The following is a 22,390-nucleotide window of genomic DNA, read 5'->3' as shown; positions in this document are numbered from 1 at the left end:
GCAAGTATATGGATGTTCAAAAACAAAGTTCAAATCAATTCTGTGTGCCTGAGATTGTTGTGAATACTATTATCAACTCATGTTTGGCCTTTGATTGGGGGATTAATGGATCCTCAAACCCTGAGAGATATTCTTTACCGAACAAGGCAGTCATGGTACAAGTGGTGTTACCTTGTTTCATTCAGAGACACTTAAGGAAAACTAATGCTGGCTACACAGTGGAGAAGCAAGACATCAGTTGAAATTAACCAAAAACTAGAGGTTAGCCCCGACAATAATCTGGTGGTACCAGGGATCCAGGTCACTTTCAAGAATAGGCGCCAGCTGTGCGTGTGAATCCAGTGCTGTCTCCAGAAGAAGCTGCCTGCCCATATGTCTATACCACTAATGCTCTATTAGTATGATAAGCTATCTGGCTCTATAGCGATCATAGATATATCTGACCAGAGCCCCATCTCTACTGGGACGAGGGAACTGCTTTGCCAGGGGTATTTCTGAGCCCATCTGTCTGGTCATACCTGTCACCTCCCTCACACCTGTGCCATTATATCAATAGAAGGAGATGCCTCACTATGCTTAGTCCTCCTCTTGAGCTGTCTGCAGCTGGGAGAAGCAGCTAGGCCATGGTCATGCCCCTAAACGGGTTATCTCCAACTGGGCTGGTTGGATACCTTGCCATGTTTTTTTTCTCCCAATGTTCTGTTTCCGGTACAGTATGCCACCTGGAAATGCAAGTCCTTCAGTGTCTTATACCCAGAAGGAGAAGTTACCTGATAATACATGTTGCCTGAGTGCCCATCTCTGGTAGGAGGGATTTTTCTTTGCACCTATAACACCAGTGCTCTGTAACCAGCAGAACTTCAGAAAGGAGCTGCCTGACAGTGCATGAGATCCCTTGTTTCTTCTTTAGCTCTGCCCTCCCTCTGACAGTGTCTGTTTTTCCATGTAGGGTGATTCTACGAATGACTCCTGGATCTTTGCGCTGGCTGTGCTGCTGAGCAGTACTTTTGTCTACAACAGCATGGGCACCATTGACTACCAAGCCATGGAACAGCTGCAGTATCCTTTGTGGAAGGGTATTGGGGTTAGGTACCTCGGGTTGTTGAACGAAGCATATCTACTGGAGTAGAACTGGAACTTAATTAAGTCAAACATTTGTTTATTTGTTAATGCTTTCTGTGTCTGTTTTACTGCACCACTAAGTACTTCAGGTGATAGACTGGACTTAGGGAAAAGTTAAATGATTTCCTAAACAAGCCCTACCTTCTTAAATCTCTTGCTGTTTACTATTTCTTCCCCAGCTATTTTTGCGTAGTAGGGACTACAATTAAATCTCCTGTTTCCTGTACAGGCCAGCCGCTAAATAGGTGGGACTGAACAGAGTCCTATTCCTGGCCGAGTGTAGAAGACCTTTGTTGCTCTGGGCTAGAGAGTAGCCCCCGGCGTTGCCATCAGAGCGCCATCTTATCTGACAGCTTTTCAGTGGACTTTGTGAAATGAGTTTGGGCTTCATCTCGGCTCCTGGTAGGGTATACTAACAACTTCCCATTGATTATCTTTTATGTTTTTATCACATTCCAGTAATGGCTGCGTTATATTGACTGCAGCACCAATTGGCACATGATTTAATAAGTTATTAAATGTTTCGTCCGCCACTTTGAGCTGGATAGATATCCTGGAAACTCTGCAGTGCTTCTCTCTGCTCTGCTTTAGGGCATTGCCTCAGTGAAAGCAATAAGATGCAGTCTCACTGGAGGTGCTTCATGATATTACAGAGGACAGTAAAGCTGTCTAGGGCGACTGTTGCACACTCATAGCAGTCTAAGGGAAGTCTAAACACAGCTGATTGTGGCATCAGAGCAGCAATGCAGACCTTTTTACCTGTGTCCACTTCCAGGGACTTCTTTCTTAAGAACCTTGCTGTGTGTCAGGGACAAAACCACAGACCATATCAACTAAGCATGAGTTGTTCCTGCCCTTGCTCTCACTCACCTCGGGTCCGGTGGTGCAAGTGGTGATCGGGGTGTGGAGACCACTCTGGAGCTTGATAAGGTTCCATGGAAACACGATGGCAGGAAGAAAACAATCCAGCAATGGAGTTGATGCCCATGTGCATTATCACCAAGAAGAGGAGTCACTCTATCTCGTGACGCGAAAGACTTCTTCGAAGAAAAACAACTCGCACACTTACGGACCCAACACTAGATGTTAAGAGTATGTACAGATGGGAACCTACAGCACTACATGCCACAAACAGATGCTTACAGGGTAAGTAACATTTCCTAATATAATGGTGGCTGAGTGAACAGGACGCCATCTTCATGCATAGTATTTTCCAGAAGAGGGATGGTGCTTCTTTCCAACAGTGCCTGTAACAAAAGATCAAAAAGGGTATGTACAATCATATAGTCGACCCTTGCTCAAGGATGACACCTTTTAAATTTAATTCAGCATTTTTAACGTTGACTCTTGCTTGACATGTTTATCACTTTAGAATGCCCCATTAATTGTCAGTTCAAAATTCTAGCTTTTTAAAATTACTAAATAAAGGTTTCCTAGCAGAGACATTCATCTTAGTAAATAGAGGAAAGACAATATTAATCAGTATCTCTTAAGTGCTGCTCATAGGAACCATTCGGTAGATCTGTAATTCTTGACCTGAAAGATAGGAGAAACTCTCTTGGTAGCTACTTTTCCATCTCATGAAAGACATAAAGTGAGATTGCGGCCCCATTGAAAAAAAAACAGAGCTTCTTCACTATGACAACAAAGTAACCTCCCAGATTCAGAGGAAATAGACTGTGATGCTCCCTTCATCCAATGAATGGTCCTAACAGCAGTCCTGTGGTTTCTACAGAGACCATGTCTTTTCTGCTGGTGTCACCGTGGGTTATAAAGAGACCAAGACCATGTCTTGGCTACTGGCATCATGCGAAGTAAGTCAACAGACCGCAACCCGACCTTCTCAACCGTTGTGGTCTTGGAGAATCCTTAGCAGTATGTTAAAGAAAATCGTAGATAAAACATGGTTAAACAGACACGTTACCTCAACATTTAATCTACCTTGTTTTTTATTTTTTTATTTTTATTTTAGCACAGATTAACTTCAGCTTTCATCAGTGCTGACTGGTTGGAGACCTTTAACTGTGGTGACTGGTACATAAGTAACCAAAGTGTACAGTTAATACGTTTCCTAGAAATACCCATCTCCTTAATTGCAAATGTATGGATTGCTTTGACAGCTCACGCGCATGCCTCTCAAGGCCAACTCCATGGGTTTGTTTGTGGAAGCTGATGGTGTATCCCCTGGTTACCTCTTCATCGCTGGCAAACCTGCCTTTCTTCTTCTCGCTCTTTCTTCTTTCTCTCCTCCTCACCTTTCCAGAGTTAATAACAAAAGCATATCTGGTCTTTCTAATGAAACTCTTAGAGTACTATTGGTGCTCCACAGCATATAAGATGTGATTCCTTAAGAGGGTCGCAGTACGAGTAAAAGTTGAATAAATTGTAGGTCGTCTTAAAACACTTGCTTGAAGATTAGAACAGCAGGAGTCCGCATAGCATCAAACTTCTCCTTACATCAGGAAGTAGAAAAAAGCTGCACTAGAAATCCAGATGAAGAAATCCAGAAAAAGAGCACAATGCTGAGTGACAAAAATCTGTGACCGAGATAGTAGCAAGTAGGTGGAGAACGTTGTGTACTTCTGCCTTATATATGATTGGAACAGAAACTCATATTACAAGAAAAGACTAAACTGCATCTTAGATTAGGAACCTTAAATATTTGTTCAGTATTCGGTCCACGTTCTTTGGAACGGCTGGTCATAAGGCTTGTCCACATCGTTCTGTCCTTTATCAGAAAGTTATGACATTCTTTTGGGGATTGAAGAAGAAGCCGAAGTTCGATATCCTCTGTTCCTTGCTGATTCCAGGACCGTGCCACTGCCTCTCATGCCTGGTGCTCGAGGAGATTCGTGGAATACCCCTCCGGTTTACCACAAGCATGGAGACAGAATCCACATTAACCACAATGTTCTAGGGACACACAAGACTGCAGCACGTGGAGTGCTTGTTTGTTTCCTGTACGCATACAACCGTCAATGAGATCTTAACATGACTCTTGACAGCGATGCAAACATATTTTGTCTATAGCTAGTTCTCCTGGTAATAATATGTTTTAAGTTGCTGGCTATTGCAGCACTCAGATGCTGTCTTTTGTTTTAGATTCCAAACATTATCATCACTTTAATCCAGTGATCACAGGATGAAGTTGCAGAGTCTTCATTTGCTGTGCAGTTGACTGTCAGCCTGGCCCCAAATACCAATATGGTTGCACAGGAATATGAACATCCTAGCTATGAACTTGTCTCAGTTCTTTTATTTTTTCTTTGTGATTGGACTATTGACTTTCTTGTTCAAACCAGAGATGTTGTTATTGCACTTGTGCAAGTTCCCACAATATAGGTTTGCGCCAGGGATGAAACTGACTTTCTGTTAGTAGGTCGGTACAATCCCAAGGTGCAATAAAAATCCACTATATGTAATGGTTGTGCTACTAGAACGGCTAGAATGCTAGGGTGGTTGGGTAGCTTTCAAAGTACCTGGATTCAGATGATTATTATTACTTATAAGGACCTAGATTGCTCAATGTATTAATGGAACAATTTGCATATGAATCTATGTATTAGAACTTTTCCTTTTATGTGGTATATAACCTCTTCTTCATTAACTTCTAATAACCTTTGTGAAACCAATATGCAGTTAAAGGCAGAAAGACATCAATGTCGGGGACAAACCTACAAAAATCATTCTGCAAGTTCCTCGTTAAAATATCTTTGCCCACGTGGTGTCACTAAAAGTCATAAGTTGTTTTATCTTTCAAGGGATCAATGAAGAACCTCCTGCCAGCCAAGAAATGAGTCTGACAATTTAGTCACATTTAATCAGAATCCTTGCTAAGAGTGGCCAAGGACCTTTAAAAGTCCTTCCTTGGAATATAGTTGGGTTTCAGGTTAGGATGAGAATCACAATTGCCTAATGTTTGTTGGAAATGTTGAGATAATCGTATTCTGGGCACTCGCTCAGCTTCACAGGTGTTCTTTCCTTTGCCTGTTGCCTGTGATGCTCTTTCATTGACTTCATGCAAGCCAGATTGGGAGGTCTACTGGTTATATTTGCTTCATAGACCTCATTGATTGTTTAGCTAGTCTATTCAGTCTACCGGCTAGGCTGCCATTCAGCTGGTTAATTTACCTTGAAGAGTCTCCGTTCATTGTGCAAGGGTCCTGGGAACTGGAGCCATCCCTTATCTACCCTGAAGAAGAGGGAACTGAACTCGCCATCTCAAGGAGAGCAGCTTCCTTGCGAACAGGAACTTCAGTCCAAGGCACAGTTGGCTGAAACTAAGTGGTGCACACTTTGATATATTTAGACCTTTAGGGAGTCCAGTGGAACACACTGGTGCCAGAACCATCCAAGACACTGAACGAGGTCATGTGTGTGAAGTGCCCAAGAGGCTTTCCAAGAGTGCAGATGGTGTGAGCCTGTGTTCTTCCTAACCTGTTCTGTGCCTTGGTAATTTGAGGGAGACTCAGTCATCTTCCATTAGAGTCCCAAAGGAATCCGGAATACTTTCCCTGCTTCCCACTTGGTCGGAGCGGAGTCTAAATATGTCCCAAGGGATCAGCATGTGTTGTATAAATGCATGTTATATTGTATTCTGGTGACTACAGCTGGGCGCTCTGATCCTTGAACACATATTACTAGCCCTGTGGTTTCTGGGATATTGGCCCTCATTATGAGTCTGGCAGTCGCATGACCACCAGACTCGCGGTGGCGGTCCCACCGCCAACAGGCTGGTGGTGGGACCGCCACATTCAGCCAACGTCAATGTTAAGGCCCTGTTCACTGCAGGGCCGGCGGATGGAAACACCGTTTCCGCCCACCAGCCCTTCGGTGAACTCCTATTAGGGTCAGTGGGGTTCAGGCCGAACAGGCGGTCTGAAGGCGGGCAGAGTTTGGCGGGTGGCAGAGGCCGCCCGCTAAACTCTTAATGAGTGGCCCTTGTATTTTAAAGGTGCTCTTGGACCCTGAAACCCACTCTGACAATGCAAACTGGTGAGATTTTGTATTCCTGATCCTCCTCTCCCCCTCCTAAATTTGGACACCAAATATATTTGAACTTGCCTTTTGAATTTCAAACTAAGTTTGTGTGATTCTGATGCTGATCTGTTTTGGTGCTGCTAGGAAATTCAGCCATTCAGGTATATATCTTAGACCTCTAACAATCGTGTATCAAGGGCAGATAGATCATTTCCCACTTAATATGTGTTATTTCTGTGTCTGGTATCTCCCTTCATTGACTGACTGGAATTAAGCTGCTGTAATTAAAAGCTTTCCAGAGGCTTCAGAGAGCACCCAAATCCTTCTGCTGTATGATAACAATGGCCTTGAGTTCCATTGTTCTTAAAAATGTATATTCATTACTTACTAGGTAATGTCTAGGTGTTAGCATCTTCGATCTTTTGTGTGTACCTTATTTTAAGTGTCTCATTTTACTTACCTGTAGTAACTCTGACCGGACATTGTGTTTATTACATGTTGTTTACCACGTGGTGCTGTGGCTGATTTCAGTTCACTACCACCTCCTATATGGGAAGCATTGATTGCTTGAATTTGCTACCCTTAGAGTCCGGTATCTAGAATGTAGTTGTTCTATGAGAGTGTAATAGTAGTTGTAGCAGTGGAAGACTAGTGGTGAACGGTGTCTGCCATGGCTACTGCTCAGTAACCACAGGATTTACAAAGCAGGCCTCAACCTTGGACTGAACCTGTAAAGCCTAAACGTCTGTGAATATGTGATCTGAATTATTCTCTTTGTTTTCAGATCAGAGGCCTAAACCTGTTTTATGAAAAATATTATTTATTATTATTTCTCACAGTTGTGTGGTTAGACCTGGGGGTTCCTGGTGTTTTATATTCTTCTGTTGTGTTTTTCCATTTCCATCTTCTTTCCAATCATATTAATGTTGGGTAGAGTTGTCCATGTGGTAACCGACCCACCCACCTCTTAATTCCACGTCCTGTTTCTCTGTCCAAGATGGAGATATCCCTCTTTTCCTTAGCTAGAGTGTTGAGCTATGTGACGGAATTGACCGAACGCATCAGGGTGAGGACTGCAAGAAGTGAGGCTGCCCTAGAGGAAGATGACTCTGAGTTCATCAGCTTCTTCCCAGCCTTCGTGTGGGCAGTACGTGACTTCACCCTGGGCCTGGAGCTGAATGGGCGGGCGATCACTGAAGACGAGTACCTTGAAAACGCACTGAAACTGCTTCCAGGTAGAGTGTTCCACTCCTTCAAATTAGTTCCTACCTCCTCGTGACATTGCTGTGAGTCGTGTGTGCAAGAGAAGAGGAAGCGTTTCCCTACCTACGATATGTGCATGCTTTTAAGTGGTGAAAATAAAAGAAAAAAATAAGTTTAGAAATTAAAGAAAAAAATTACTTTAGAAAAGACCAAAACTTCACTAAGTTAAGGGCTCATACACAGCATCTTTGCCACACCAGGCCTCATCTTAACAGGAAAACGAGCAACCTGAGACTGATTTCAGCCTAGTTAAACCTTGTGAGAGAGGAATAGCTTTCGTCACGTGGCACAGTGAACATAGGGCTGACATCTGAGCATACCCGACACACAAATGAAAACTGTGCTCACTGTGCTTCGGCACTGAAGCTTCACAGATAAGTAGGCCAAAACCTGTCTTGAGTTGCTTGTGGTGACACCTGGAGGGGACCAGGCCTGGCAGTTTGAGCTGGATGGAAACAGCGTTTACCGTGAGGGGCGAACCACGTGCTACGCTTACAACTCGATCATTACATCGGATGCATCTTTACCACGCATTCCTTTACCACGCATGTCGTTACAACAACATGCCTTAGAGCAATCAGCCTTGAACTTTAAAATCCAACACTTTCCCTACTGTTGCATAGACTGGATTTTGGAATAGTAAATTATTCCACTCCAGAGCCTAGCGCCTTCCCTAAGGCACGTCGCTGTAATGATATGCGTGGTAAAGGAATACGTGTTAAAGACGCATTCATTGTAATGGCTGTGGAGGAAGGGCATGCTTTGTAAAGGCATGCGTTCTTCAGACTTACAACCGAGCTGGACTGCTACTGTTGCAGCAGGTCCGAACCTTATTTTCACTTGAGTAGCCTCTGTCGTGAGTGGCCAGTGAGTGAGCAACGATGGACTGGAGTGTGGCTTGAGCTCTCGCTTGTGGCTGAGATTAATGCAAGCCTTCTGTCATCTTGTCATTGTTTGCAGAGTCAAACAAAACACACCTTCCTTGGAGGTGGGTCCACAACCCACCTAGAACCTTAACTGAATTGTAACCACCTGTATCCACAGCACTTTTCCAGAGCCAAGGTGCACTATGTTTTTTCACTTACATCCTCGATCCTAGTGTTGTTTTCTTGGTGACCTTGATTCTCGAACTTCTGGCACCATGTCTCTGTGCTTCATGGCTTATTGTGCAATGTACATTTCTACAAGACATGATTTACATGCAAACAGAACTACTGTTACAAAAGATGAAAGATAAGATGTTGTTGTAAGATGCATGGTGAGTATTGTGGCCAAAAAAAACACTGGCCACACAATTATCATAAACATATTAGGAAAACTAGTAAATAAGTAGATATTGAGTTATTACCATGTCTTTAAACCACGATATCTCAGGAGAAGCCTTCAGATCATCTCCTGAAACCACTACCACACAGTCATACATTGCTCATGTGTCATCTCATGTTCGCTTGTATGTATGTGGCACTTCTATACCGTGATCCTACCCAAAAGGCACTGAAGTACTGTAGAGGGTCGAAGTCAGAGATACAATAATAGAATTAATCTAGGCTGGGAATGTGGTATTCTGAGAGGGGATGTGGACTATTTACAGAGTTTCAATGTAGTGGTCCTTACAGAGGTGTCTCATTATTTGCCTCCTCTCCTCCTAAATTTAAAAATCCTCCTTGGTCTAATGTCTCTCCAATACGCATCATCAATGAAACATCTTCACTAGCTCTAATCTTACCCCTTTGAAATGTTGGTTTTATATATAGCAAAACAATGCTCATCACTCCTCACTTTGATACTTGCTTACCTCCAGAGCTGCTTTTGAAACATGAATTGATCCTATAGACACTGCCCTTCACAATGAATGTACCACTTTTTTTCAAAGACCAAGGGGGTTATTCTAACTTTGGAGGAGGTGTTAATCCGTCCCAAAAGTGACGGAAAAGTGACGGATTTACCACCAGCCGTATTACGAGTCCATTATATCCTATGGAACTCGTAATACGGCTGGTGGTATATCCGTCACTTTTCCGTCACTTTTGGGACGGATTAACACTCCTCCAAAGTTAGAATAACCCCCCAAGTCTTAACCACAAAGGCGATGGAGTAGACGTCATTGTCAAAAGTCAAAACATGAGTTTTACAGTCACTCCCACCCCTATAGCAGACCCTTCACGACGCACTAAGGAGTTCTGCTCCATTACAACTATCCACTACTCTGATAGCCACCTAGTCGTCATCCGTCACCCTCATGCAGTCATTGGGTCATTCTGCCATGACTTTGACACTATTACTGAAACTCTAGCCTCCCAAAACCTCTTTCATCCGTCTAGACTTTAAGCTTAACCATTTAACATGGTCAACTCTTTTTAGACCATTTCTGTTTCCCCTGAGCCATCGCTGCTGTGCACCCACTCAGATGCCACCCACTCATTAACCCATGCGTCTTGCAGCCATGCCGTCCTACATAAGACATGTGCTATCGATGCAACCTCCAAACCCTAATGAGCATCTGTAACCTAAAGAACCCCCCTTGCAATCTTATCCTCATTCCTATGTGAACTCCATAACTAACTTCTGCTTTGATCAACTTCCTTTAAACTTGTGATGACAATTCAAGGACTGCATTCAACTAACATTATCCTCTTCATACTTTCATCTCAACTACTCCATCTCCTAATCCCTGGATCTCTCCCGCCATCCTTTTCATTAAAAATAAAGTGAGCACTACTCTGTAAAAGGCAAAAAATCAAAAGCCTGTGAAGACTTGGAAGATTACAAATTGATCATAAATACATTTATCTCCACTGTGTACACAGTTGTATTCAACTTTTTACAAAGCACTATGCATCCCAGATTTTGCTTGTACCATAATCAATCTACTCCCCTTGCCTTTCCTCTCACTTATCCATTCCACTCTTTCTCAGACTGCGCAGTGTATTTCTTCTCCATGATGACAACCATTTAAATGAGCTTGAAGTCACTCCAAATAGCCCCTCTCCCAGCCTCATTGTAACTAATGCAAGCAAACAGTCTAGACTCTATCCCCTCTCTGACATCCACAGTGTAACGTATACCTGTACTTAAGAATACTACCCTCTCCTGTAAGCTGTCTGGCCCTTTCAGACTGCGAATCAAGGGCCAGATGTACTAAAATGCAATTTTGCAATTATCAAATAGCGACTTCACAGAAATCGCCATTTTGGAAATGCAGAATGCCATGTACAAAGAAACCGTTTCCTAATAGCGATTCCTACAAAGTAGGAATCGCTATTAAGAAATCGCAAATAAGAAATCTCATGTCATTTGAGAGAGTGGGCCGGTTTTGCTTTTCCCAAATATAGATTTTCTATTAGGAAATCACTATTTGGGAAATGCAAAACCAAGTATGGCTATGAGCAGAATGCCCCCCTTGGTGCACCACAAAAATAGTGGTGCATATGTAGAGAGCATATATGCCAAAGGGGCAGATGTGTTCTCTATTGCACTTTAAAAAAAGCATTTTGGGGTGCTTTTTGTAAAATTGCACCAAGTTACCATCGCCTTCCAGTCAATAGTAATTGCATTTCCTAAATGCCCAATTCACATTTAGGAAATGCTTTGTACATCTAAATGGGAAACACCAATATCCCTTTTTGTGATTTCCTATTCAGGGGATCGCAAATTGCGATTTCTATAGGGTAGAAATCGCAATTTGCGATTCTTTATAGGGCTTTGTTCATCAGAAAAGCCCATTTAGCATTTCTTAACAGCCCGAAATAGTGATTTGGACTGTTAAGAAATGCAAATGGCTTTGTAGATCTGGCCCCAAATGTCCTACCCTTTTCATCATTCTTTCTGTCCTGTCTGACATCACCCATGAACTCCTCCCTCAGTGCTTCAAATTTCCCATCCCTCATTTACTCAAGAATCCGCATCTAGACTACCTTGTAAAATCTTGTCACAACGCCATCCCCTCCAGTGCCACCCCCTGTAGATTCCCTGCAAGAAGAAATCAGCGGCTTCTATAATCTGACGGAAAGGGCAGCCAAAAGGTTTGAACTTCTACTTCTCACTAAACAAGCAGACCGCTTTCTTTACGATTTCTGTGTGCCTACCAAAAAACTCTGTTAGGGCTATTCCTATTATTGATTTCATTTGGGAAGAAGGCCTCAGAACCATGAAACTTCCAGCTACAGTTTCAGCAGTCATCCCCAGACTGGCCAAAAAACACAAGCAAGGCAGCAGATGATTCTCCAACATGCTTGATTAACCAACCAAAGCCAGACTCGGTGGTATGCCAAGCGACCCAACTTTGCTCTAAAAATCCATCCACTCCAATATTCACTCCTCCAGACAGGGATGGTTGTAGGCTGGACAACATTGGGAAGCAATTATCTTCTAGCAGCCACAACAGTTAGGACAGCAAACTCCCTAGCAATCTTAGGCTGTTATGACCACCAAATGTGGTTGGATATTTCCACATATATACCGACCTATTGCCAGAAAAAGCCAAAATGGAAGCCTGAAAGATTCTTCAAGAGAGGGAAAGAATATCAGCCAAAATTATAGATTGTGCCATTGATGTCTCATCGACGGGTTTCAGGCAACTGGCAGGTGCAGCTGTCCTTCGAAGACAGGGATCGCTAAAAGCAACCTCTTTCCGACCAGAGATTCAGAGCAAGATGCTGGATATGACTTATGATGGCGAATCACTGTTCGATAAACACATGAATGATGACTTCAGTCCATCAAGGCCGACACCACGACAGCCTAGTCCCTGGGTACTCTCCAGTTCAGAAAGCAGCCCTTTCAGGGAGGCAGAGGAGCCTACTCTTTTCGAGGAGGTTACCAACCCTACAGACAGCAATATCAGTCTGTCCAGAGTCAGTCATATTCACAACAACAGCAACAATACAGACGGTCACCAGTGGCGGCATATAAAGACGCATCCAGAGGAAAATTATCTTTCAAAGGTAGAGATTCTAACAGAAAGCAGTGACCTCTGCATGGTGCCGACTTCCCCCTTGCAAATCACCAACGCAGCTTGCGGGTTGAATCTCAAGTTATCTTCACAATTGGTCCTGTATAACATCTGATAAGTGGGTGCTCAGTGTCATCCTTCGGGAACACACCCTGGAATCCATAAAAATTCCACCAAATACACCACCAAAAGGAACACCACCTCCTCACCTAAAACAGTTCCTGATACAAGTATCAACCATGCTGGAAAAAAAGAGCAATAGAAGTGCTTCCGAAGACTTAGAGGGAACTTGGTTTCTATTCTTGGTTTTTCCTTCTCCGGAAAAAGTCAGGAAATTCGCACCCATCTTAGATCTTCAAAAGCTGAACAAGTACATGACAGCCTTAGACCTCCAGGATGCATGCATCCATGTCCCAATCCACACAAAGCACAGAATGTTTCCACAATTCAAGGTAGCCAGCACCCACCACCACCAGGGTACTGACCTGAAATTCACCCCATCCATTTTTGTGGCTTATCTCAGACAAATCGTAGTTCAGGTATTTCCATAAGTGGACGACTGACTCCTGAAGACCTCGCATGTATCAGCAAGCAGGAAAGGACCCAGCGACTTGTCTCTCAATATTCAACACTCTGTTCTCACAGTCAGTGACAAAAAATCTGATTTGAGTCAAGCAACAACTGTAACATTCTTGCGAATGCTGCTGGATACAGCCCACAGCAAAGCCTTCGCATCGCAAGACAGACAGACAAATGTTCAACAACTAGCGAAAAAATTGGCCATAAAAAAGCCAGTCACTGTCCCAATATTCAAGTAACTCCTCTGAATGCTCTCCTCTTGCATCCAGATGCCGCCTCTAGATGTGGCCACCTCAAGAGGAACTGGACAAACCGTGGCTACAAAAGCAGAACTCTTTCAATGATGTAAACTAAGCCATTACTTGGTGGACACTGAAGTCAAACCTATCCAAAGGTCTGTCATTTCTAGCACAGATCCCAGAATATCTTATAACAACGGATGCATCCATGGAAGGATGGGGTGCTCACTTGCAGGACCTTACAATCAGCGGCAAATGGGATTATCAAGGCACATAAACCTGCTGGAATTGAAAGCCATCACCCTGGCGTTAAAAGTTTCCTCCCCATGATAGCACAGTAATTGGTACTAATTCGCAGAGAAAGAACCACCAACATGTTTGACATCAACAAGCAGGGAGGCACAATCTCACCAGCGTTCTCACATCAAGTGCGGGAAATCTGGAACTGGACTCTTCAACATCAAACAACGCTAAGAGCAGAACATGTGCTGGGAGTATCCAATATACTCGCAGACACATTAAGCAGGACCAGTATCACCTGTCATGAATGGAAGCTCAACGAACAAATTCTGGACAGCCTTTCCCATTGTTGGGGCAAGCCAAACTTAGACCTGTTTGCAACAATAGAAAACCAGATATGCCAATTCTTCGCAAGTCGGCGTCCACATGTAGAACTATGGGGGAATGCATTTTCGATGAGATGGTCAGGGATCTATGCTTACACTTTTTACCTGATACCATTGATCCCAGGGTTTCTCAAGAAACTGAAGAGGGAGCCTTGCCAAGGTCTACTCATTTCTCCCAGGTGGCCCAGACTGTTTTGGTTTTGGGATCTCCAGAACAACCGCATATTCAGCTGAAATCAATACTAACGCTGCGGACGATGAACCAAGGTCAGGTCTGTCATCCCAGCCTGACATTGCTACACTTGTCAGCCTGGCTCCTGAGTTAAATGTGTTTGTCCTATTAGATATTCCTTCCGAGTGTAGGGAAGTACTTGTAAAATCAAGGGAAGAAACCTCTAACAGAATTTACCAACTCAAATGGAAATGTTTCTGCATCTGTTGTGTAGAATCCAAAGTTCACACTTTCACATCACCATTGGGACAAATTCTCCCACATCTGCTCTACTTGGCGATATTCAGATTAACCCATTCGTCCATCAGAGTTCCTATGGTGGCAATTTCCAGATTTAGATGAACTAGTAGCACACCTTCATTGTAGTCTAGTAGAATTATAAAACAATTCCTCAAAGGCCTATTCAGGTTGTTTCTTTCAGAAAGACAACCTTCTCCATCATGGCTCCTTATGAAAGGACAGCTTATGAAAGCTCTGTTTGAGCCCATTTTGAAAGCTGATTTAAAATATCTCACAGGGAAGACAGCACTTCTCGTAGCACTCACATCAGCCAAGAGAGCCAGTGACATTCAAGCATTCATGATAAGAGAACCTTTGCTCCAATTCAAGTCAGAGAGTGTAATACTTAGGACCAGTCCTAAGTTTATACCAAAGGTCCCTTCGGTCTTCCATTTTGACGAACCAGTAATACTATGAACATTTTTTCCAAATCCTCATACTGTGGCGGAGAAGTCATTACGTTTGTTAGACTTCAAAAGATGCCGTACATTCTACTTGCACAGAACTCATCAAATCTGCAAAGTGGATCAGCTGTTTGTGTCTTATGGTGATCTAAGAAAAGGATTCCCAGTTTCCAACAGACCATAGCCAGATGGATTGCATCCGCTATTCACTTTTGTCACAGACAAGCAGGAAGACCACCCACTCCACTAGGGCTGTCTCCACCTCCACAGCTTTTTTTGCTGGTGTGCCTATTCAGCACATCTGCTGAGCAGCATCGTGGTCCATCAGACACACATTTACGCTGCATTACTGCCAAGATGCTTCCGACAAGAATGATGCAGCTGTGGGACAAGCAGTGTTACGTCATCTGTTTCAATAAGGTGACCCTTTGCTGCCTATGTTTCCCACCATCCAGTATGTTTTTCTGATACTATTGTTGACTACTGTTAACTATTCTTATTCAAACGGGTAAACCCATGAAAGATCAGATACTGGAGAAGAAAATAATTTACTGTAGTTCTCCAGTAATGGTATCCTTCATAGATTCACTTACGGCCCACCCTCTTCCCCCAGAGAGACTCCCCTTATAATTCAGCATTATTCTATTCCAGTTGTGCTCGAAAATCTGAGGGTCCCAACATCTCTTGGAAGTATTCTAGAGGGTGCTGTCATCTGATTGGCTAAGGTATGTAGTTACCTCCTTTTTTTAAAAGGACCTAGACAGGCTATACAAACAATGTTTAGTTGCCATTTTGGCCTATTATAGTGATACACATTGCTTTATTATGGTGCTGTGGGACTCCCACTTCGACAATGGGGAATAATTCAAGCATGTGAATCTATGAAAGATACCAGTACTGGATAACTACAGTTACAGGTAAGTAACTCATTTTCTTCTTGATGCTACTTTAAAAGGCTGCCTTTGCGGCTGCCCAGTGTGATACCCCCAAGGTTGCCTCACTGTTCTTTCTCACTCCTTAGATGCAGATTCTAAAAGAAACCTGCCCAAGCAGTACATCCGACGTTACTTTCCCACGCGCAAGTGCTTCGTGTTTGACTGCCCTTCCACCAAGAAGAAACTGGCCGTCATTGAGACCCTCAGAGACGATGAGCTGGAACCTGACTTTATAACACAGACTCAGAAGTTCTGCAATCACGTTCATAGCAGCGCTAACACCAAAACCATCAAAGGGGGCCACATCGTGACTGGCACATGTGAGTGTAGGCAGAACAACTCAAAGCTTTTTTTATGAGTCGGTTGTATTATGCAGCACTGTACACAGCCATCTCTGTGCACTTCCAGCTGAGCCGAATGAACCAGCTTATTGTTTACATCTCATTGAATACATTCAAGGTAACAGAACAGAGTAATAGTGAGAGATAGTGATTTTCCTAGGACCTCCCAGTATTGGTCAGAGGGCTCAATTGACATTAGAAATCCAACCTTGGTTTCAAAGTCACAAACTCAAGCACTACACTAAATATAGTCCTCCGAGTCCAGCACAGTCTCTGGGTTTACTGTGCCTTTTTCCTCTTCTCCCATTCTCCCATTGCATCTTTCCTTCCTTGTCTCTCTCCCATCTTACTTCCATTTACTCTCCCCTGTCTCTTTTTCTTGCTGCCCTGAAGCAACGATTATGCACCACATCTTACTATTGTGCTAGGCGTGACTCTCTGGGAGATGCTTTTTACTTCCGTCTGAGTCTCTTTTTAAGTCAAGAAGGACCTGATATATCACACAATATGAGTCCATGATAGAGCAGGTTTTTCATATTTTTGGTGCTGCTTCTGTTCTTCTGGACATAGCTACCTTTCTGCAAAATGTGTACATTGCATCGCACTTGGTGAGTGGTATTTACTTAGTTTAGCCATTGCAGTCGTGTATGCACTGCTAACGGAATTGTTGTTTGAAGAAGGGTGATGATTTCCAGTTGTCAAAAAAAGTGTAATTCTTCCTTGAAAATCCCTCCTGCCCACTCTAAGATGAATGGACACTGAAGGTTGTGGCAGATGGTGTTCCTATGGGTGGATCTCCAGAAGTGTATGGCTGCTGAAATGCTAACCCTCATAGTCTCTATGGGTCTAAGGGAAGTCAACCACAGAGCTGGAACACCTTGAGTTAAGCAGACATGTCTTGCTTTGAGGTTCCCTGGATATCTTGTCCATCATGATTTAAGATGGTCATTAGGAGAAACAGGGTTCAGCTATGAACCAAGTTGCAAGCAGAAGGAAGTGGTCTCTGCCTCCCAGCATTGATCTTACTCAATTTGCTGCTTGATGAGGACATTAGATTTGCCTGTCTTATATGTTTCTGCTTTTACGGGTGTAAATCTGTAAGAGTTGTGAAAATTAACCCTGTGAGCTTGGACTTAGAAGGGCACATTGTGGCTTCAAGCGAAACATCAAAGTGATCTTTGATCCAACACTGTCTTGAGCTTCCTTTGCCTGCTGTGGTTGTTTGTCCAGATATATTTCCTTAGTGTGGTTAGCTTCTCTTCTAAGTTATTTGCCTTTTCTTTTTATGAACAACCCTGAATAGGAAAGCGTGGCCAAGAACTGGTGCCACAATCAATGATGACAGCGAGGTAGTGGGTACAGAGAGATAGGTGTGTAGTAGCATCACTCTAAACATAGGGCCTCATTACGACCCTGGCGGTCATGAGCGGTAGCCAACCCATGCAAAGGCTGGTGGAAAGGGGGTGGCAGGGGCCCTACAGGGGCCCCTACACAGCCCATGCACCTGGCATGGGCAGTGCAAGGGTCCCCATGGACAGCCCCTTTGCCCTTTTCACTGTCCAAATTACGAGCAGTGGAAAGCGTGATGGGTGTTGCTGCACCCACCGCAGTGCTACATTGCCCCCGACTCCATTACTAGCCGGCGTCCGTGTTAAGGCCCTGTTCACCACAGGGCCAGCGGGTGTAAACTCTGTTTCCACTCGCCAGCCCTGCAGTGAAATTGTGATAGGAACGGCAGTGCTCCGGCCACCCTGACAGTCAGGTGGCGGAACGAGTTTGGCAGGAGGCCTCCGCCGCTCGCCAAACTTGTAATGAGGGCCTTAATCATCTCAACTGCATGAGCTGTGACAAACTCATCCTACGTATGTGCAGGATCCTGCAGCACAACTTTAAATATTTACTTCTAAATACGACAATGCATCTTTGTGGCTGCTCCTGAGGACCAGGGAAACATGTACTTGCAGTGCATGATGGGGCAGTGGGTATAACAATCATCTGGATGGGTCGCATGTGCTAGCAGAGGAAAGAACACAGTCCAAAGCAAAGAGAGCACATTATTTATTGAACAGGACGTCAGCCCTTCCTCAGCTGATTGTGAAAGAAGATCCAGAACTTGTGATGATCGGGGGAGGTCAAATATGATTGGTCTAACAAAGATTTGTGCCACTTGGACTGCAAGGCCTACAGAGAGGCATCCCATCACAGTGCTCAGATCTTGAACTAAACAACCCAGAGGCAGCACATCCTCCACAACACAAGCCTAAGCTTCTCTTGTCTGTTCCCCCCCACAGTGTCCGAGAATGACAGTCCTGCTTACAGACAAAGCAGGTCAAGAAGCGGTAGACTCTCTGAAGTACACCCAGCAGAGAAACCCCACAGAAAGGGCAACATGGACATGCCACCAGACTCGGGAGCTCTTACTCTGCAAACTCTGGATAATGTACCTGCTCAGGTTTCTCTTGTGTTGATACACATGAAGTTACCAAAAAAAGTCTGCTTCTTGTGACACATCTGATTTTTTCAGACAGATATTCCAAAGCTTGCAAGAGTTAGTGGCTCCATCAGTCCCACATCTTCTAGATCCTGCAACTCACAACCTCCTGGCTTCATTTGCCTAATTGCCGTTGGAGAGAAGGCTGGAAAATAACTGTACAGTCCGAGTTTGGATCACTTATTACATCTGCCAGATTCACTAGTTGTTTCACTTGCGACAAGATGGTTTGCAGCATAAGCAGTGGTAGATCATGTGCTGTAAACACTCCTGCCATCTAGTGTTGGTCTCAGAGTATTACAAGGAGGCGAGGTCTAGTGATGACTTTTGGTACCTCCCTTGAACCCACAATGCACCAGGACGCAGTCTCTAGCTCAGATTGCTGTATTCACTATTGAGTTTAGATGTGTTCCAGTGCTCTGTTGTTACTGAGCATTGATTCAACCTTTCAGTGCTGGAGAAACCGGGAAAACGTCATGTAAGGCATGGAAAATTACAAGAATAACTGTGACCTCCTCAGACCTGAGTGATATGAAGAACAGAGAGTTAAAAAGATTCAAGACTTGTCAGAGGACAATAATAGAATTGTGCTGTGCACTCACCTTTGTTTCTTCCAAAAGCTTTGCCATTTCATTTGAATAAGTGCAATATATTGCCTTTTCTCCAAACCCACAATTATTTGTGGAAAAGGCTTTGCATGCATTAGATGTAGATGTTTGTCAAAAGCTGGGTTAGCAAGATGGATTGTTAATCACATTCAATTTTGCCACCAAAAAGCAAAACTCACACTAGACCCCCTAACCAAGAGCGCGTCTGTTCCTAAAAAAGGAGCTACAGTGGCATTCCTGGGAGAAATTCCAGTGACAGAGGTTTGTAAGGCTGTGACATGGAGTTCCACTCACATTCACTAAACACTACTGTGTGGACACTGATTCAAGGCATGAAGTACTAGTTGGAAACCCCAGACTAAAAAAACCGTTTCATACATGGTCTGCAGCTGTTTCCGGGCCACCAAATTAGAGGTTTGGAAACTGCTTCTTGTTCTATACACAACATGTGGTCTACAGGTGCACGTGCTGCAAACGGAAAATGATTCTTACCTGTAACAGATCTGTTTTCTGCCCATGGTGTTATAGATTCTCATGTGTGCTACACACGTCCTGGGAAGCAAGCGGTGTGGAAGACCTGTGAACATTTGTTGTGTGTTAGCATGTATGACAGTATACACATCAACTGTTTTACTAATGCACACACATACATGCCCTTCTGGAAAAATGCAGCCTGAGGTGGACTCTGTGCCCTGGTGCATTGTGGGTTTCGGGGGAGATATTACAAGTCAACTCAAAACTTAAACTTCTTTTTGAAGAAAAACAACTTACATCATTCTGAGCCCAGCATTAGATGGCTGAATGTGCACAGCAAGTAAACTACAGCACAAGACACTGCAAACCGATTGTTACAGGTAAATAACTTTTTCCAAACAGTGCTCTAGGCCAATGGTTCCCAACCTGTGGTCCGGAGACCCCTGGGGGTCCGTGAAGCCTCCCCAGGGGGCCCGCGACAAAATTAAATAATATTGACAGATTCGGTCCCCAGCTTTTAGTAATGACTCATTGGGAGGTCCCCGGATGACAATAATGATTCAGTGGGGGTTCTCGGGTTCCAGTAGTGATAACGTGGGGGTCTACAGAAGTCAAAAGGTTGGGAACCACTGTTCTAGGCAGTAGTTCCACAACACCATCTGAGAAATAGTAGCACATGATAGACTTGATGTCCAAAAAAGAATGATGGATTTCTTCAGGTTTTGAGAGTAGGTAGCACTTCATCTATTTTAGATTGCTACAGACTGCAGCAATTTGTGGACCTGCTTTCTAGAGAAAAAAGAGAATTCTCAGGAAGTTCTGAAAGAGTGTGTGGTCACTTAAGGTCAGATTATGGAGAGGGCGGTAAAAGGAACATCACATCTAGCAAGGCACGACTATTGTCATGAACCCTCTATTGATTTTTCTTTTTTTAGCCATTCTTTATGCCAATTATGATGGGTATCCAAAGAATGAAAACTGAGGTGGAGTCCAGTCACTGGAAAGATCTCCCAGGGTTCATTCGAAAAGGTACCTGCAAGGTCACCAGCTGGTTTACTCCCTGTACTTGAAAATGCAGACACAGCTGCAGCATTCTTGAGAACAGCAGAATCCAGCTTTTCACTTCAAATGAGCTTTTTCGGGAGAGGAATTTAAATCCCTTATGCTGGTGCCCTCAACAGCTTGCCACCATCGCTCAGAAGCCCATTGGGATAGAGAATTTGAAACATGTATAGCAAAAATAGAAAGAAACAATTGAAAGCTCAGTATTGTAGAGAAGGGATACAAGACCAGATTCTTCTGTTCTCCACCTGCCACCCCACCACAGGTTTTTAGGTTTTACTCCTTAGCATGCCAGGTGCAGGAGGTACAATCTCTTTTATCAAATAATGTGTCTGAGAAAGTTCTTAAAAACCAAAGGAAGAACAGATACCGCCACTTCTTTTAAGTCCCATAGAAAGGTCAGAGACAGTAATTTAAACAATACCAGCAAATGGATCAAAGGAGAGAGATTCAGATCTATATCTCTTTATCAGGTCTTTCCTTATCCATCCTCCCGTGACAGATGCTCATTTTCAATTTCCAGATTGTTACTTCACGATAAACTTTGTGAGATTCATTATTTGAAAGTATCTGTTGAAATACAAAGTAACCTGAGTGCCTCAAACTGGCCCCTACATGCCAAGTAATCTCTTTGTCACTCTGCCTTAATGACATACTGCTCAGAGACTCATTCACCTATTTAAACATGGCCTTGAACCTCCTTCAGATCAGTGCAGGAAAGTGAGCCCTGCAACCCGTTCAGTTCATCCTGTATTTAGGAACAGTTATAGTCATGAAAGTTGATCAGAGGTATTTTCAGAACACGTTGCAGGGTCTGAAAACAACTGTGTATCCAACAGTCGGAGAAGTCCTTTCTCTTCTGGGTTTCAAGGTCTCTTGCATATTCAAAGCTGGAAACACCAGAATACAAATGCAACCAATACGTAACATTCTGTAAGACAAGCCATCTTGGACATCAAGTGACAGGGTAGAAGAGATAGCTGAACTCCCCAGCAGAAGTGCACCATACTTTAGTGTGTGTCGTTCCAAAAGGTCCTCTGAGCCAGGCAAACATGACTGATGCATTCCTGGAGGGTTGGGAAGCTCTCATGGACAACTCGTCGACTTGGGAAAATATTCACGAAAGGAGCAGAAGTGCCACATCCGTGTACTACAGCTGACGACGGCCCATTTGTTCCTCAGCCCTTTTTCCCTGAGATTTCCAATATCTCCTTCCTGTTTCAGACCGACAACCACCACAGTGTAGAACTTCAACAATCAGATGGGAAGGAGGTTCAGACAAAAGTGAAGCAGGGCCAATTGTGTTACTGGGCGCTTTCGAGCACCACCAAGCAGTCCACCTACCAGGACTCCAGGGCTGTAAAGCGGACAAGTTCTGCCGATGCCTTTTGGAAGAACAGGAGTAGATGCCAAATAGCAGAGTACCTTCAGACATCCTCATAGCATACAGCTGATGAGAGATTGAATTAGTCGGCACAGAAACAAATGTCAGTTGCCTAGATTACTCGTCAAAGTGCACAGAGCCCAGTAGCAAGCAATCTCTCTTCCAGAATGTTGTCTGGGGATATTTGTTTGCACTTTTCTTTCCTCCTTGAATTTTGAAAGTAGGTGACAAGCTCAGACAGTGAATAACAAAGGTGATGCACATTGCTCCTCACTGGCCTTTGCAGTGATGCTGTCAGAATCTGCTTCACCTCTTCCATCCACTCCGGTCACACAGTAACTATAACTATCAGAGCTTTCATCCATGATGTCTTCTAAGATCTTCCACCTATGCCTTTCATCACTGAGCTTGAGTTCCTGG

The 22,390-nt window shown here is 43.7% G+C and overlaps 1 protein-coding gene across 2 annotated transcripts in view; it reads left to right on the top strand.

Moving 5' to 3' along the window:
• LOC138246639 (guanylate-binding protein 1-like) overlaps nt 1–22,390 on the top strand; it is a 219,203-nt gene that overhangs the window by 162,976 nt on the left and 33,837 nt on the right. For both annotated transcript variants that reach the window (XM_069201357.1, XM_069201358.1), the window contains 3 exons: nt 950–1,059; nt 7,138–7,337; nt 15,697–15,930. In XM_069201357.1, the coding sequence (XP_069057458.1) occupies nt 950–1,059; nt 7,138–7,337; nt 15,697–15,930 (544 nt within the window). The remainder of the gene's footprint in view (nt 1–949; nt 1,060–7,137; nt 7,338–15,696; nt 15,931–22,390) is intronic.

This window comes from Pleurodeles waltl, chromosome 7 (genome assembly GCF_031143425.1).
Source record: "Pleurodeles waltl isolate 20211129_DDA chromosome 7, aPleWal1.hap1.20221129, whole genome shotgun sequence".
Lineage (NCBI taxonomy): Eukaryota > Metazoa > Chordata > Amphibia > Caudata > Salamandridae > Pleurodeles > Pleurodeles waltl.
Note: the sequence above shows the minus strand (reverse complement) of the source record. Positions and strands in the feature narration are given on the sequence as shown.